Genomic DNA, 18,525 nt, shown 5'->3' on the forward strand with positions numbered 1-18,525 from the left:
GGGTGTCTGGATAGCCAACAGGGATTTTCAGATTTGACCGTAAAGTCAGGAAGGAAACACTTTTTCACTGTGAGAGTGACCAAGCACTGGCAAAGGATGAGCAGACGGGTTGTGGAGTCTCCATCCTTGGAGACATTCAAAAGCAGTCTGGGCATGATCCTGCGCAGCCATGATCCTAGGTGACCCTGCTTGAGCAGCAGGGTGGTTGGACCAGATGACCTCCAGAAATCCCTTCCCACCTAAACCTGTCTGTGACTCTGTGACATTCATGAACAGTTGCAGCAGCACTGGAGCTGAAATTTCCATTTTGTGGAGAATCCAGCAATTCAGAGCATGGACACGTAAACTAGGTACTTCAGGGCAAGAGAGGATGCAAATTTACACTGTGTCAGCCACCCCACGGAAAGTTTGCATGCTTTGACATCGCGGTACCCTGGAGAAAATGTGCAATGAAGTAATCCTGTTTCAGCAGTAAACTGCCGTGCATTTACCACAGGATAAGAGCAGGCAACCACAATGGAGCAAGGACTTTCTCAAAGCTCTTAACCCAGCTAACCCTGCAGTAATTCAGTTACGTGCTTGTACTCTCAGCAATATGGTTTCATTCTGCATCAGAAGCAAACTGATGCTGCCTTTCAGAGTCTCCCAGGAAACAAAGCCTTCCTGGAAACATTTCAATTTTGTTGATCAGCCTCGTATGTTTTTGTATCAATTCTGACTTGCAAAAAATGTTATTTTTTTGCCCCAAAACACAGAACATTTGGGAAAAGAAAAAGTATTTCAAATGGAAAATTGAAAGCAGGACATTCTGTTTTTCTCTGAGGCCTGCATCTTGTTTATTTCTAAATTAAACCTGTAATGTGTTAATTTAATCAATTCTGATTTCTTCCTGATAGCAAGTTGCTCTGTCACAAACTGTCTGAGCCGCTGTAATAACAAAATGAATAATCAGCTGGGGAGGGAGGGAGTAAGAATGAAGCTTTGGAGGGCTGCAATAACTGGAGGTCTCCCCAAATGCAAGGAGAGGACAGGGGGAACCAGGAGGGCTCCCAAATCCCAGTCCTTGCTCAGACCTTTTTCTCCAGTGCTCCATCCTAATTTTGAGACCATTTTTCCCAGGGTCTCTTCCAACTGACAGCTCAGCCAAAGAAAGGAGCTGACAGTCCTGCACTCCAATTAGCAATGAGGACTTGGTGCAACGAGGGCTCTTGTTCATGTCAGGTCCCTGGCAGCCCCTCTTCCCCTCTGAGCATCAGGCTTTCTGTAGGCGAGTTCACACATCACCAAGCGCTGGTCCTTATCCCTTCTGACTGCCTGACCTCCGTGCCATAGTCTTAATCAAAGCATTTCCAAGGCTGTCAGAGGTGGTGGCTGACAGCAAGGGAAGGGAAAGGGTGAAGTGATATCCGAGAAGGGGAACTGACAGCAAACTCCAGCAATATATTAATCTAGTGGAGATGCTTTTAGCCTTGTGCCTACAAGGCACAGAAATATTTGCATTGCGCTAAGAGGTTCCCCAGTACTTGCCAAGGGATCTCTTCACAGATCTCTTAAATAAAATCACCACTGGAAGGAAGTGAATGGTTTAACAATGCTCAGCAGCTCCAGACTACTATTTCTAAGCAGTGCTTCCCAGACTGACAGCAGCTCTTGTGTTCAATGTGAAAGACCTCTTTGCAAAACATCTGATCCTTTTGTGAATCTGCCACATCAAAGATGTGAGATGGATGGCTTTTGTCTTGGTCCTGCGAAGAGCTGACTTCTACAGAGACCTTCTTGACTACACCATACAGCTCTGCCAGCAACAGGTCTCGCCTCGATCGTGTGCAAAAATTAAGCAGCCCCAATGCAACAGCCAACGTATTTGTATAACTAAGACTACAGCTGGGAATCAGGGCTGTCCCACCAGTGTTAATTTAGAGACTAATATAGCAGCTGCTGAGATACCTGTGGGTGGCAGAAGCCCTGATGCAATGGCACACAAGGACCCCTGGAAATTTGCTGTGTCCTGGCACTGCTCTCAGAAAACTTTTTGTGGGCTCTCTTGTGGGGAAGGATATGAGTTCCCAGCTACCAGTAGCACAACCTCAATTACTCAGTTCAAGCTTTAGGAGGCAGTTTGTCAAGCTTTAGAGGTCCAGAGTCAATCCCTGGAGTACCAGCTAAAAGGAGAGTTATTATTCAGGCATTCAGCCTAATACAAGGAGGTGAGCAGTGGCAGGTCCTCTAGACCTCCATTATCTCTAAGACTTTCTTTGAAGCTGGAAGTACAGCCTGTACCCTACCCCAGCAGCTCTCCAAACAACGGCAAAATCTCCTTTCAAATGCTGTTCAGATAAGAAAAAGGAAAAATCCCCTTGTGTCCTCCTCTCCTCATTGTAGATGGAGAGTTCATAGCACTCCAGAAGTGTCCTGAGCAATAAAGGCCTCTGAGTGAATGGCTGCTGGGGAATCGCCACTCAGAAAACAACAGAGACACAGTCCAAATCCTGCAGTACATATTCAATTTTTAATCTGAACCTCTCTCTCCCTTCTCATCTTACCACTCAGTAAGTCTGGCCCTGTCTGGCCAGCTAAAGGGTAAATATTATCTACAATCTTCCCACACTTAGCACTGTCTCTGATCTCTCTGCAGTACAGCTTGGAGACATGGCCAACCCTTTGACTGCTACCACATCTTGATAGGACAGGCCTCCATAATGCTGCTCAGTTGTGTTTTTATCGTTACAGAATAGCCTCATCCCATGTACAAACAAAAGACAGGACAAAGGTGGGTGAAATCTTGCTTAGGGCCCAAGTAGACCACCCTGTTGGAGGTTCCTCCCTTAACTTGCTCCATGGCACCTGGCCACCTTGGTGTACCCTGCAGATGAACAGTTTCAGTCATTGTGACACAGAGCCACATTATGGATTTCACACACTGTCCCTTCCACCAGCTTTGTCCTGGCAGTCTGCCACACCAAGATTAGAGCTGCAATGCCTTCAACAGTTGCAGCTGTCCCCAAAATGCTCTCATGACCATCCCATAGATGGATGTCAGGGGTTTTTTACCACTGTGAGTGGGATGAGAAAAAAACTGACATTGAGTGTCAGATTCTGTGCTCAGCTAAACATCAGAGCCCTGCTTTGTCTTAATGCCCATCTTCATAAGAAAACCAACGGGTGCTAATGCACTGCTCTTAGGATCCAGAAATTGCAGGGTTGGAAGAAGCTTTGAAAGACACGGTGAAGTCCTTTGTGGTTTATCATGTCAGCTCTTGTCCACTGCTTCACAGGGAGGGATATGTTGTGGCTAATGTCTTTCCTTCCTTCTGCAAGATGGAAACTTCGTGCCTTGAAAGTCTGCCAATGTCCATTTGAAATGCCCTGTGCATGCCCTATACTAACCAGAGACAAAGCTAAAACAGCTCCTGAGCTCTAGCTCCAAGCTTTGCAACTACCTCACATGTTTCTGCAATTGCCAGAAACCAACAAACATCCTGGGACAAGCTTCAAACCAAGTCTGTGTTCTGTTTATATGCCTTTAGCATCAGTGTTAAATCTAGCTCTCAACAACCTCAAGTTTTGGAGTTCAGCTCTGAAATTACTGCTATGTAATGTTAACTTTGCTCTAGAGGAGAGGTAAAACCAAGGGCCTCCCCACACATAAATGTAAGAAAGCTTTTATGCCTTTCGAGCAGGAAAACAGGGATAAGTGTGAATGCACTGCAGTCTGTCGGGGCACCCTGCCTTGGTTGCTCCACATGAATATTTGCTTCACATTTTAAAATGCAACAATGTGCAAATGTAACTCTCTTTACAGTGATGCTCAGAACCATTTTATGCTAAGCATCATGGCTCATGAATCCACCACGCCATCCGCCTGGTTGCAGCAGTGTGCACCCACTTGCCCCTCGCTGCATGGAGGTAGGGCAGGGACTACTTAAACAGTGCCCATGGAGACATCCATGCTGCTTGGGGCAGAGATGCTGGCTTGAGTGTGTGACTCCAGATTAGCTCTGTTTAGCTCTGGCTCTCAGTAAAGCCAACAGCAGGAATTACAAGAAGATGGCAGCATTAGGAATGTCTGATGGGCTCTCTGTGGTTGAGAGGAACGGTTGCTCCTCTCACAGCTTTGCTGGGACTCACCAGCTTTACCACACACTGGACTGCAGCATGGAAGAGGATGAAGAGGACCAAACTGGACTTGCTGGAGTGCGAAGGTCCCCTGCTATTTTGGTGACAGGCACCCTGACAGCAGAGATAGGAAACGGTGTCACTTGGGCTGCAGCTCCTGCTGGGAGCACAGGATCCCCTGCCATCCCCTAGGCAGCCAGCCTGCCTGCCAGGCAGGGAGACAGGCAGCATCCAGCCCTTGGATGCATGGAGCGACAGTCTTTAGGGCTGAAAGGAGTCAGAGGATTAGCAGCAAAAGGAGGAGAGCTGGTGTGGTTAAGCATCCCCTGGGAACGATGGAAAGTCAGTGCAGCCTGTTGGCCGCCTCGCTGGTGTGCCAATCTGAGAGCAAAGCAGGAGTCCAGAAGGTTTTGTCATGGCTGACACCCTTTTGGCTGCAGTCTGGGAAGGCTTTGCTCTGGGGCGGGAAGATGTTGGCACACAGTGGTCCAGGGCAGTGAAATAGGGTCTGCTTTCCTGCACGTTCCTCCCTTCCCTGCCCAGGTTCTTTTGTGTGGTCAACATTGACCACAAAACTCTGCGGTGGCCCTTAAGCATTAATAGGGAAGAAGCTACCAAGCTTTTTGCACCAATTCCCACCAGTCTATAAACAGAAAAGGAAGCAGAAATATTTAGGACCTCTTTCCCATTCCTCTGATGCTTGTTCATTATGAATTGTTCTCATGGCCTTGCATGGAGTAAAGTGCCAGAAACAGCAGACCCATAGAAAAGCTAAAGAGCATTTGGAATCTCGGTGGCACTTCTGAAAGCCAGCCTGTGTGTTGTCTTCTTCTGAGTCATACAACAAGCACTGGATCCCTCTCCACCAGGACACATCGAAGCCAAGTCACCTGAGCTGGGGCAGGCAAGTCAGGACAGGTACAGCCAATGCATCCTGATGCCAGCACAGGCTTCAGAAACAGTATCTATGGATTTGCATTTGACAAACCCGCCTTCCTGAGCCCTCTGTATTGTACAGTAATTTAGACTGCAGTAATTTAGACTGCAAAGCAAATGGAGAATGCTGCTGTGCTGTTTTAATACTCTCCTGCAATCAAAATGCAAACCCTGGACCATTTGGTTGTGGATGTGCAGAATATGGTGGGAACTGAGAAAGAGCAGGGATTCCACATGACATTTTCTCAGTGGGCCTATCGAACCCTCATCTGTTGCTGGACACATCTTCAGCTTTTGTCTTAAACATTGTTCACGTGGGATGCAAACTACTGGCCAGGAAGGCTCTGGATAATGATGAGTTGCAGTAGGGAAGGGCCTGATTTATTGCTACATAAAATATTATCCTTTGGCTGCCACTATGCATAAAATTTCTAAGCTATCTTTTTCACAACACAGTGAAAAAATAACACTTTCTTTTTCTTTTTTTTTTTTTTAAGTTGTATTTCTTTTGTGTGTGTGTGTTTCTTTTCTTTGTTTAAGTTTTAATGCTCAGCTCTGAGTGATTTCAGTCTTGCCTTAATGTATTTTTTACCTCTGCACAGTCTTGTTCCATTACTTCTACCCTGCCTTCCTTCCCCCATTACGTGCAAATAAAAGTTTCCTAAAGGCAAATCCTATGGAATTCGGAAAACAGGCAAATTCAGATTGCTTTCAAAACCTTGGTTTGAAAAACTCATGCTCATTCTGGTGCCAAAAACTGAGCCGAGCTATTTTGAAAACCTGGGACCAATCACGCAAACCATTAAACAGATAAACCCAAAAGCTATTTTTACTTTTTAAACATCCTAAACTTTAAATAGTCCACATTTCACCCTAAAAAATAAATTAAAAAGATCTCAAAGTAGGAGGTACTTAGATCAAAGTGGTGTCATATATGCAACAGTTAAATCTAACTAGTCCTTATGAACTTGTTTTTAAAGGAATACACAATCCACCTCGGCCAGCTGATGGCTTGAGGAGGCATGGAGGCAGGATGGCTCCTTCCTCTCCCATCATCCCTGCTTCCCTCTGCCATGGGCAGCACACCAGAATTTATCTCCTACCCTGGCTCCTGTGGGTCAGTGACTGGATTTTGACAAAAAGGATAGAGAGTGAGACAGGCAGAAAAAGGAAGAAGAGCTCCTTTACTCACTAGTTCACGGTGCCGTACCCCTTGGCTTTAGTAAATCCCACGGAAATGGCAACCACCAAGGCGGGGAGCCCTACGGAAATGAAACGAGAAAATTGGTCATTTAAGCATATGTGCAGCTCTTCTCCCACTCAATTACATAATATACCCCATTCTTCCCAGTGTTATTCTAGCACCATCTGTCCCAGCCTGGGTCTTTGGCAGAGACTGAATTCAGGACCTTCCTGAATTTAGACTGAATTCAGGAGCCAAAAGCATGAACCCTTGTTACCTCTGCTAATGAAGTAAATGTCATCAGCTGTAATCAGCTCATATCCTGCTGTGGTCTCAGCAGTTGTATGAGGACTGACAGTACATGCAGATGCATAAAATATATTTATTTTATCCTTAGGTACACAGGCCAGCCAGGAATATATAAAGGTGTCTCCTGAAGATGGAATATTCATCCACAACCCAACTCAAAGAAGCTAGCAAGGAGGAGATTACGGGCTATGTTTGCCCTTAACATAATGTATGATGAACAACATAGGTTCAAAGGTCACCCCAAATGAGACAGAAAAGGAAATGCAAACTGAGTTCCTCCTATCCCAAAAAGTCCCCTAAGTGCTGGGCCATGATCTATAATAGAGCAGGTCCCTCTGAAGAACAATAGAAAAGAGCATCAGAACATCAGCTCTTTGTGCAAACCAGGATACTTCTTCTCTTGCCAGAGACCTGCTCCCTCTTTGTGTCCAAAAGGGGAATAAACTAAGAAAAGCCAGCTGCCCTCGAGAGGCACACTTCATTACGAGTGTTGCAAAGGATGAGCAAGTTAGCCTGTGGCTGGGAAGCCACAATGTACAAAGTACAATTTATCTTCAGAGCGTCATGAGCTAACGGTGCCAGCATGGGATGTCATTTCAGGTGCATAAGAGGATGAAGCTACAGCCTTGATCTTACTGCTAGAAGCTCCCATAACATTAGAGTGAGGAGTATAAAGAAAACCTGCTGGTTATTGGGCAACCTGCTGGTTATTGGTCTAAAACTTATTAAAAGTCCTGAAATTGTTGGGTCCTTGAATGCCTAGGCACAATCAGAACAAGCAAAAGACACTATACTTGCTAATAGTCTTCTGATCCTTCTTATCCCTGCCACAATAAACTGCTCAAGGATCTACGGAGGAGATTGGGTACTTTTCTGGTTCATTAGCCCCAGCCCAGCTCTCCCCTTTCCCTAAAGAAATGCCTGGGTATCAGCTAGTAACATCTGGTTCTTCAGCTACGGAGGTCTCCATGTGGCTTTTTATAGCCCTCCTCCTTGTGACATGATGAATTGAGCTGTCTCAATGCTAAAGATGGGCAAATCCCATTAAGAATTAGCAGGATCAGTAGCCAGCTAGGATTAGTGCTTCTTGACAAGACCCTAATTCGTGTGCTGTAGAGGTCATGGCAGGTGACTGTGGAAGACGTTGTAGATCGAAGGGATGTGCAGACACAGCATCCAAACAATAACCCTGCTGGCAAGGTGGTCACTCAGCAATACAAATCAACACACGACTGGTTAATAGTGAGGGCCTGCAGCTAGCTGGGAGGTATAAGGCCAAGTTAGCTGGAATACACAGTATTTGAGAGTTATCATAAAGGAAAGTGTTTCTCTTCCCATATGAGATTTCCAAGCACAGCTCACATTTGATCAGTCCAAAACCAACAGGCAGCTAGTTTAAAAGATGTCTCTTTTTTTCTTTTCTTTTTTTTTCTTAAATGACTATTGCTCCTCTTGCTAAGCCTCCTTCACACCTCATCTGGATATATCCTGGGTGCTGTATTCACTACGATGCCATCAATATGGCATCCCATGGCAAGCACACCAAGAAACCAGATGTGAAAAGACTTTTTCAGGAGTATAGCTTGATGCAAGAGGCCCTGTGAAAGAGAAAAGTTGGCTAAGACTCTTTCAAAAATAGCACCTTGTTCTTCGCAAAGTGCTTCTCTTAGATGTGATAATTATGCAGAAATACAGACTCAGGCTGTGAACTCGTCAGCTTACAGGGACTGGCTCGTACCAAGCCTGGGTAGGAGCCCCAGCTTGTGCTGAAAATGGATGTGTATAAGAAGCATTTACTGAAGGTGGTAGCTATGCCATGGTAGCTAAGTCAAAGAGGATCATAATGAGGGGTGCTCTACTCCTCTGCCTTGGGAGAGCTGTTAATGGTCTAATAACGTTAGATGTGATTAGATTGAAAAAAAAAAAAATCAAAACTTTTAATCTATTTTTTGATTATTTGAAAGAAAGTTATTCCTAAGTGGTGTGTTCCATATACTGTGTGTGGTTTGTATCAGCCTTCTAGGCAGTCACTCATGCTACGTAGTCACTGGCAAGGTTTTGGGGGCTTTTTGCGGAAAGTGAATTTTACATTCACAATTCCAAATAAATGCATTGGAAACCTGTTTCGAAGAGTTTTGTAATGCCAGGTCAGAGGAGAATCAGGTCATGTGTTCATCATGTCCCATTAGAAAAAGTCGTTTGCTAATAACTACCAAGAGCCATAACTGTTATGAACAGTTAACTGAAGACCCACGCAGAGCCTGAGCTATGGCAGCATTAAAAATCCAGTTGTGGAAACTATGACATGGTCATTAATAGACTGACAAAATTATTTCTTCTTTACTGGGGCTAAATATGATGTCTGAATTGTTTCTAGGGAACAGTTTGTCTGTCTGTTCTAAATAATAATACTAAAAAATTTTAATTGCTAAAAAATCTTTTCTGGAAAGGCAAAGTTGCATAACCAAGAGGAGAACAAAAAGACAGGGAATAAACTTCACTGCTGATGAAAACCACTGTAGCTTCAATGAGTTACAGCTGACAGCAGCTGAGAACTTGGCAAAGACATTTAGAACAAGGGCTTAGAGAAATGCTAATGCGCAAAGGGGGAAAAGGGGGAGAATAAGCCCATGACAAAGTGAATTGTGCTAATTATTTCAGATTATGCTCTTTAAAACATATTTTCGGCCTCTTCCCTCTTAGAAGTGCCATTAATCCCAGCTCTACAGCTGAAGTCTAGCAGGATGCTAAATATCGGAAATTCCCTTGCTGCCTTAATAGGCGAGAGTGTTCTTCATTTCTTGTCCTAACCTATTCCAAATGCTTATTATGCATCATTTATCAGCCAGTGCATCCTAGCTCAGAGATGACTACATTTTACTAGCAGTGCAAATTATGCTTCTACACATGTAGGGTGGGTGGTTTTTTTTAATCTGTACAGACTACAAATGTGAATGTCGCTCATCCAAAATTCCCTTGGCTAACACGCCCATCTGTCCCAGCTTTTAAGAATCAGAAAAATCCCTTTTTATTACCCAGAAAAGCTATTAGTTTGTTGCATTCGATATCCCTGATGTTCCTTGAGTCACAGAATGTTTGTGTCTAAACATATGCATGAACACACACAGGCGCATGCAGCCTGTGCTTTGCATGTATGTGGCTACGCTCCTGCTGCACACAAACACTATATTTCAATACTACAATTTATTTTCCTTTGTAAGCAAAAGCTAGGAGTGAAAACTTAAAGGGATGCAGGTGCTGGAATGAGGACGGCTCTTGATGTGTCAGAATAAATCACATCAAGGCGCTTCATAAGCATCAGAAATATCGTGCCTGGGGTGAAATGCTTGACTTCAGTAGTAAAACGAGACTCATACAGCTCAAACGCACAACGCTTTCTCCCTCCCTTTCTCTTTTTTGCCTGCTCGCTTTTAAGCAACTTTTTGTTCAGTTGCTCCTTTCAAACGCACGCTTGTTATTGCTTTGAAAGCCCAGGTTATGGGTTTGTGTTTGTTTTCTACTACAGAATGCATCATTTAAGGCTAATACATTAAACATACAGAAGAGGAAGAGGGAGAAAAATTAGTTACAAGCATCTGCACCAGTCTCATTCATAGTTTATTTGTCTACGAAAGGCCCTGCTGCCATGGAGATGGGATTTCAGAGCTTGCTTCACTCTGGGTTGCACATGGAAGGAGACAGTGAGAGAGAGAAAAGGAGAAAGCAAGAAAGAGACCCAAACTCAGGAGAAACGACCCCCAGCACACCCTTTGAAAACTCAACCCCTCTCGACTCATCTATTTTGTGTGATCCTTGGGTGCACTAGGCAGCAGCAGGACTTATGGCTTTTGCTCATGCTATTTTTAACCATCTCAGCCCTTTTTGACAGCCCCGAAAGGGTTGCAAGCACCCCCTGCCAAGCCTTCTGCAGAGCATCAGTCCCTCCTGTAGCCCGGACCCTCTCTGCTCCGCATACCGGGGGCAGGGGGGACAGCACTTCCCCCCCACCCCGGGGGAGCTGCTCCGCAGACCCAGGATCCTCACCCCATCCAAGACACAAGAAGCGCTTGCGGATGATGCGGTTCCGTAACCGGCCCGTCACGGCCATGTAGGACTGCCAAGCCTCGGTCAGCACCCAGCAGAAAGAGGAGAGGAAGAAGAAGTGCAAGAAAGCCGCCACCAGTGTGCATATCACCTGGAGAGAGGAGGAAAGGAGGACATGTGAGAGGAGCAGCAGGCAGAGAGACCAGCATGTAGGAGAGCAGAAGGTGCAGGGAGATGCTTCCAAACCAGGCTCTGGAAGGCAAGGTCATGAAGATCAGGACACGAAAAGACATTTTAGGAGGAGGCAGTCTCCCTCACAAGCTTTGACCTAGCAAAGGACCAAAGCATTTGCTTCAAATTTAAGTACTGCATGGGAATCGGCTGCTCTTAAGCATGAGCTCTAAGATAAGCCAATGGTTAACACTTTTGCTGAAGTCTGAGCCCACGTCCCATCCTGGTGCTTTCTTGGCTTCAGCAAGATATATTTATTTTCCAAATGATCAAAAACATTGCCACGATCCTTTTGGGGAGGACGGAGCAGTTAGTAAACTGTGCACTAATCTCAGCTTAAAAGGTTTGCAAAGCACCATGTCACTGGCAGCCGAGCCACAGAAATGAAATCAGAGGAAGGCAATTTAGACAGTGTCCCTGCCAGGAAAGGATTGCTGAGCGAAAGAGTTAAGCCGTGAGAGCTGGGTGAAACCACGGCTGCCAGGGGCTGGTAAGGACTGCAAACATGAGAGGTGCAGAGTTGTCCAAGAGCATGTAACTACTAGCAGACAGGAAAAAAAAAGGGGGGGAAAAAAAAAAAGAAACTACATTAGAAGGAATTTCATAATGGTGAGCTCTACTACTCGGTGGGGAAATCTCTCAAGGGAAATTCAGGGAGCTTAAGCCATTTAAAATTAAACTGGGGAAAGTACTAGCAAATGCATTATGAAGAACAATCCTGTAGTGCCAGGGAGATGGACTGGAAAGCTGACAAGCTCGTCTTTGTTTTTAACTCAGCAAGGCCAAATCTTTCACTGGTGCAAATTGGTGCCGCTCTGTTTAACTCTGCCAGAGCTGTGCTTAATTTCCACCATCTGCGAGTCGGAAACCGTGAATCAATGTACTCAAGAAGAAAATGATGGAAAGAAACTCCAGTGGCTCCCAAGGAGAAGGGAGAGCAAATAGACTTTAAAAGTGACTCTGGATGAAAAAAAAATGGTTTAAGGCATTCAGGGCAGGGGGAGGGAGAGGTTTATAATGAAGAATTTATCTGCTTTGAGTTATATCAAGAAACATGGACTTTGGGTTTACAGTCAATGAACCTTCCTCTTTTTTCATCCACCAGCATCTTTTAACACAGAGCTTTCATGCACGGAGTGTCTTTTATCATTATTTTATCAGATTGCTCCCAATCCATACACTGGCACAAACCGATGTTATCAGAGGTTGTGAATAAAAGTAAGACTGTGTGTTATTTGAGACAGGAACTGTCTTTTTGTTCCATATTTGTATTTGACACCAAAACCCTTGGTATTCTGCCTGTAAATGGATTCTGGATGACAGTTCAGTACAAATAACACAGCTCAATATGATAATTTCAAGTAATTTTCATATTTTAAAAGAAATCTAAAAAGGTGGTTGCTATTCATCAGCTTACAGACCTACATAAAACAGCTACAAACACAGGATGCTTTCTGGAATGTATTTTAAGAGACTGTTATTTTAGAACTTTTTTTTGGCCAACATCAGCTACGACACTGTTCATTTTACCATTTTGATTTTAATCTGCACCAACACAGTTCTGCCCAGTTTGCTAGCAGTTTGTAAACAGGAGAGAAAAACTTTGCTTTCCAATTTTATGTCAGAGAGATGCATTTTCTAGGTATTTTTTCTCAATCAGCTAGTTTTGATAGAAAGGGAAGGAGAAGAGAGGACGGGAGCACAACAGAAATATGCACATCTCAGCTGGGCCAGTATAAACCCATTGACTCAACTGAAACCAGGCTGTGAACTTGGCCAGCTGATGGGCGGGCGCATATTTGCTTCTGCTACCTCTGCTGCAGGTTTTTCCTTCCTTGTAAGGAAAAAAAAATCTCCACTAAGGCCTAAGGAGAGGGATATGATGTCCCAAGCTGCTGCAGAAAGATCTAGCAGAGCTTGTCAGTCTGTCAAGGCCATTAGCCCTTGCTTTCCTTTAAGAGGAGAAATCTCTTTCCTTGCAGCACGGAGCCATGCCTTTGAGATATGGCCAATTCATGCAGAATTCATTTCTTTTGTATCACGTTATTGCTGACTGTAATTTTTTAGCCTTTTCCCAGGCCTTTCATCTTCAAAAAGCTTAGCAAATCCAGGCATGTAGTCTTGCCTTTGAGGTTACATGGATGGAAATCAAGGGAGAAGTTGGCATTTCCAGGGAAACTAATACTGTAGAAATTCTCCGAGAGTAACTGCAATTATAAATCAATCACCAACATTTTAAGACACTCCATTATCAATAATTGAATGTGAATAAATTCCTAATTTACACTCCTTCGTCTCTTCTCTGTATAGTTTTCCTTCTCTGTTCCCTGCCAGAGACTGTTTACTAGATGGCTGAGCGGAAATCCAAGAATAACCTTTCTATTTATGGTGTTTCATGCATATGTATGTGCAAAGAGCTAATCTGCCTCATGCAATCGCAGCCGGGAGCTTTGAATCCCCACTAACAGCTCTGACAGTGAACACCCAGAGTAATGTGAGAAAAAGCACGAGAGAAAACCTGGGCTCACAACTGTGCTCTGAGGGGGGTGGGAGAGGGTGAAGACATCCACCTCCTGTCCTGGGGTGAAGAAGACTAACCAAAGAGGAGGTCCAGCCATGGTTTGCCATGTTGAGCATCTCTCAGTGTTTCTTTCTATGGAAAGAAGCTCCTAGCACACACTTGGAGTTGCAGACAATGCACCCAGGGAAAGCAAGAGCTTAGCTCACCCTTTCTCCACCTCTTGCCCTGAGAAAACCATATTGGCCATGAAAGAAAACTCTGCTTTGCAACGTTAATTTCTGAAGGACACTTTTTTAATAGGAGCAGAGCTGGCTGGCTGCATCTCTCCACACTCCTTGACACACATATGACTCAAGCAGCTGTAAAGCTTTCCCTAAAACATAACCTAGCCCTAACCCGAAGGGCCCTCCATAGAAATGAGTCTCTGTGATTCATTAAACCCTGGGGCTTCTCTGCAGAAATGCTTCCAAAAGTGACAGCATGCTCTGGCTGCCAAAGTAGATGCTCAAAAAAACTGGCCAGTCACTGGTTACTGTTAATTAAAAACTAAATTTTGACTTCTGATTGCAACTTTGGCAGCAGGAGTAGTGGAGAACACTTCTTGCCTCACTTTTCTGCTTAGTGGAGTTAGGATGGTTGGAGCACTTGGGAAGACGGGAAAATGTACAACAGGAAAATACTAATGATGAGCAGTGATTTGTTATGCCAGACACCAATGGGGAAACTGAAAGTACTTTAGCTGAAGAGAAGTCATACAGGCAACACATGCCTCTCCAGCTGGGTCTGTAACGTGGGAAGGCATGTATGTGCAACCAGTGCACATGGCTTGAAAATCCATGTTACGTCTTGCCTTTACTGCTCAAATTACACGGTGATCTGCAGTGAGTCCCTCGCAGCCCCCGGCTCGGCAGTGTGCACAGCGCATCTGGCAACGCTTCCTACCTCAAAAAAAGGTGGGGTTTGTGGCTGTGTTTGTTAACATCTGCCAGGCACTTTAAGCTCGGAGTATAAAAGTTGCTGGAGAAATAAATGTAAAACTGAGATGTTGGGTTTTTTTTAAAAGCCTTTTCTCAATCTGTCTTCCTTTGTAATTTTTGGAAAATAAAATGGTTAAAGCCTTGCAAATAACCATGTTTCTTCACTGTGCCATGTGCCAGCTACTCTAGGCAGATATTCAAAAATATCACGTTGGTTTTAATCAAAGCCCCGAGGATGCTGACAAATTATCAAAGAGAGAGCGAGAGAGAAAATTGAAATCTGCCATTTAGTCGTGTCTTTGACATGTCGCTAATTAACAGATGGAGGAAAAATGAGGAAGCGCTGCCTGACTGGATCATTTCAGTGCTAAATCAGGGGAAAAGCAAACAAACAAACAAAGCCCAACTGATCTCCTACCTTATTCCGGGTCTGGGTCTGTCCGATCAGGATGAGAGCATTGGAGGAGATGATGGATAGGCAGAAGTTGATAAGAATGACAGAGCGCTCTGAGCGAATATACCTGCAGCAAGAGAAGAGGGGGAAGGAGATCCACCCTGTTACAACTTCATTAAGTTACCTCTGAAAAGCATCAACCAGGTGCAGGTTGCACTGGGCCAGGCCCTACAAAAGGCCATGGTAAGAGATTGCCCATTTCCTGCAGATCTTGTATGTTAAACAGACAAGAACAAGGGGAAAAGGGAGGGGGAAAAGCTTGGGTGTAGTGCTCAGCCCACAGATCTCTCACTCCTCCCCCATCAATGCTGGAGTTATGAGCATGAGTCAACAAACTAGGGGCCAGCCTGGTCCCTAGTCTGAGCCGCTCCTAAAACAGTCGAGTGCTGCAAGTCTTCTTCAGCTCTGCTTAATTGAAAGGGGACTTGAAAAGGAGCTTAAAAGAAAACATACAGGCAACACATGGAAAGATTCCCAAATAAGAAGAGCCACAGGCATGCTGGCAATGAAAGCAGATTATGAATGCATGCACCTTCACAACAAAGTGTTTGTGATTCAGCATTCCCCTTTGTTTAACCTAACAACCCGCCCTGAAGTGAGAAGTATTTGTGGCCCCCCCCCCCTCAGACGGAGAGGTTTAACACTTCTCAAAACTAGGCCAACTACATAACTGCAGCTGTGAGTCTGGGACATTAGTGATCCAAGTTAGGAAGCTGTTGCCGTCAGCACCTTGCAGGAGCAAGCTATTTGTCATTTCTGATTTGCAATGTGCAGCACAGCACCAACTTGCTGCTGAGGTATGCGCACAACAATTAATTCAAACCACTGGCTACGGAGGAAAATTTCTTTGAAGGCACTTTTATGCCTTCAAGGGAATTGCAAAAGTGCAAGTCCTCAAGGATTGACTCAGGACTTGACCATACCAACACTCATACATGTGAATAACCTCAATGATTCGGCAAGTGCCCTGCCTGAATACCAGATGAGTGAGAGTAGACGCTGATGCTTATAGAAATTAGAAACAGATATTAATCAACCAGCTCACCCCTGGAGGCTAATGCAGGATTATTTCCTATATTCCAGCACGGCAACTATTTATTCTGGGAATTTTAATTTCATTAACTAATTTTAGCAGAAGTTGGTCATGCTTTGGCTGCAGAGTTTTAAGTTTCTGACTAGGTGGGCAGGACAAGTTTACAGCACACGTGTGTTCTGCCAAGGGTAAATCTGTGCTTTAGACCTGCTGAAGGCTGCAAAACTTTGATTTTAACTTCCCTCTGAGTTTTACCTTCAGACAAACATGAAGGTTGAGGATATGCCTTCCTGGATACAAAAAGTCACAAATGCAAAGTAGCCTGAACTTACACTTTGTTGGAAATCTGGTTTATAGGTAGTTCTCCCTGAAACTCACCCAACCCCAGAACAGATTATAAAATTTAGGCTTCCAGCTGAGCTAGAAACTGGGTTGACTGCCTGCAAAACAAGCCTCTGGTTCCTTTCATGGCCAATCTGATCCCAAATTTCCCCATTTCATTGGCCTCAATACAAGGTTGTGCATCACCTGAATCCTATTCCATTTGTGGCTGGGGGGTGCCAAGACATCAATCTGTCTATACTTTGATTTTGTGAAGTAAAACATCAAGTGTCCAGTCACCAACTTCTAGGGGATAGAAAGGGAGATTTGGACTCTGTCCTGGTGGCAATGAGTTGTAATAAATCTGTGTAGCAACACTATGATACAACTGGCATTAGCATGCACTTCGAAAGTCTCCTCTGGTCAAAAAAGGTAAGAAATGAGTTGACCATAAGTATAGTGTGTATGTGAATGTAAGGGAAGATAATCCAGCTGTCTTCAGACTTCTTCCCCCCTTAAACAAGCCTCTCCTTTCTCCATGCTTCCCTTCATGCACTGAGTCCATCCTGTTCCCCACATCCCTGAACCTCTGAAGAACGAGATGTGGGTTGGCAATGTGTAGAATCACAGAATCAGAATAATTTATGTTGGGGAAAACCCTCTCAAGTTCCCATTCCAATTCACTGCCCAAAAAAGGGCTAATTTCAAGTCAGATCAGGTTTCTCAGGGTCTTGTCCAATCAAGTTTTGAAAATCACCAAGAACAGAAATGCCACCACCTCTCTTGGATGACTTGTTACAGTGCTTAACTGGTCTCATGGTGAAGGATTATTTTTCTTTATATCGAGCTGGATTTTTTCCTGCTGCAGCTGGTGTCTCTAGACCTTTCGCTGTATAACTCTGCAAGTTCTTTGACTTCTCCATGACTCCTCCTTAATAGCCTCCCCTTCTCCAAGCTAACCAAGTCTTGTTCCCTTTGCCTCCTTTTACATCACGTTCTCCAGCTCCCTAAGCATCCACTGGACTTGCTCCAATGTGCTGACATCTCTTGTACTGGGGAACTCCAATATTGGGCACACTTTTCCATATGTGGCCTTAAGAGCGTCAAGCAGAGGGGAATAATCAATTCCCTTAACCTGTTGGCTATATTCTTGCCTATATAGCCCAATATAATGTTGTCCTTCATTGCTGCACGGGTGCACTGCTGATTCATTTCCAAATCGTTGCCCACTAGGACCTACAGAGCCTCCTCTGTGGAGGCGTTATCAAGCCAGTCAGTCCCCAGACCATCCTGCTCCACACAGTTATTCTGTCCCAGGTGCAGGACTGTGCATTTGTCTTTGTCGTACCATTTCTCCAGCCTGTATCTCCAGTTTGCTGAGGTCCTTCTGAATGTCAGTGCTGCCCTCCAGCACGTCAGTCATTCCTCCCAATTTGGCATCATCCACAAACCTGCTGAAGGTGCATTTTGCCCCATCATCCATGTTGTTAAAGAAGACATTAAACAATATTGGCCATAGTATCAACTCCTGTCAGATGCAACTAGTAACGAGCTCCTGATTAGGCTTCAAGCCTTTGGTCATTACCCTTTAAGCCTGCATAAACTCCATCCTTTAGCTATTAAGCTATTAAGCTATTAAGTCACCTTAGAATCCACCAAACCAGCGCACAGTTTCCTAGTCTGGATACGAAGATGCTATGTGAGACTGCGTTAAAGGCCTTGGTCATGTCAAAATATACACCACCTACTTCTGTCCACTGTCCATGCAACCAGTCATCGCATCACAAAGGGAAACAGGTCAGTCACGCACAATCTGCCCTCAATAAATCTGCGCTGTCTATTCCCAATCACTTTTTGTCCATCATTTTGCCTGGAAATAACCTTTATATCTACTTGCTCCTTAATCTTCCTAGGGGCTGTGAGTAGGCTGACCAGCCAGTTGTTCTCTGGATCCTCCTCCTTGCCCTTTTTAAAGATGAGTGTAACATTTGCCTTCTTCCAGCCATCAGGAACCTCCCCAGATGATAGAGAGTGGCACAGTAACTCCAGCCAGCTCCCTCGACACCCTCGATGTATCCCATTTGGTCCCATGGACTTGCAAATGTCCAGCTTACTTAAATGGTCCTCAGCTCTCTCTTCCTTGGTAGTGGGTAGTATTTTCTTCCCCAGATTCTGCCACTAGGTACAGGAACTTGGGTACCTGGGAGCAAACCTTGCCAGTAGAACAAGGCAATGAAGGCACTGAGTACCTTCACCTTTTCTACTTCCTTCTCCATTAGGCTACTTGCCCCATTCAACAATGGGCCAACACTTTCCTGAGTAATCTTTTGGTGCTGACGTACCTACAGAAACCCTTCTTGATGCCTTTCAAATCCCTTACAAATTTCAAATGCAGCTGAG

The 18,525-nt window shown here is 44.6% G+C and overlaps 1 protein-coding gene across 1 annotated transcript in view; it reads right to left on the minus strand.

Moving 5' to 3' along the window:
• Positions 1–18,525, minus strand: part of ADGRB1 (adhesion G protein-coupled receptor B1) — a 278,797-nt gene that overhangs the window by 44,241 nt on the left and 216,031 nt on the right. Inside the window, exons 20-22 of the mRNA XM_072851811.1 lie at positions 14,736–14,838; positions 10,589–10,739; positions 6,245–6,314 (exon numbers count right to left, since the gene is read on the minus strand). Coding sequence (XP_072707912.1) covers positions 6,245–6,314; positions 10,589–10,739; positions 14,736–14,838 — 324 coding nt within the window. The remainder of the gene's footprint in view (positions 1–6,244; positions 6,315–10,588; positions 10,740–14,735; positions 14,839–18,525) is intronic.

This window comes from Ciconia boyciana, chromosome 2 (assembly GCF_034638445.1).
Source record: "Ciconia boyciana chromosome 2, ASM3463844v1, whole genome shotgun sequence".
Taxonomy (NCBI): Eukaryota; Metazoa; Chordata; class Aves; order Ciconiiformes; family Ciconiidae; genus Ciconia; species Ciconia boyciana.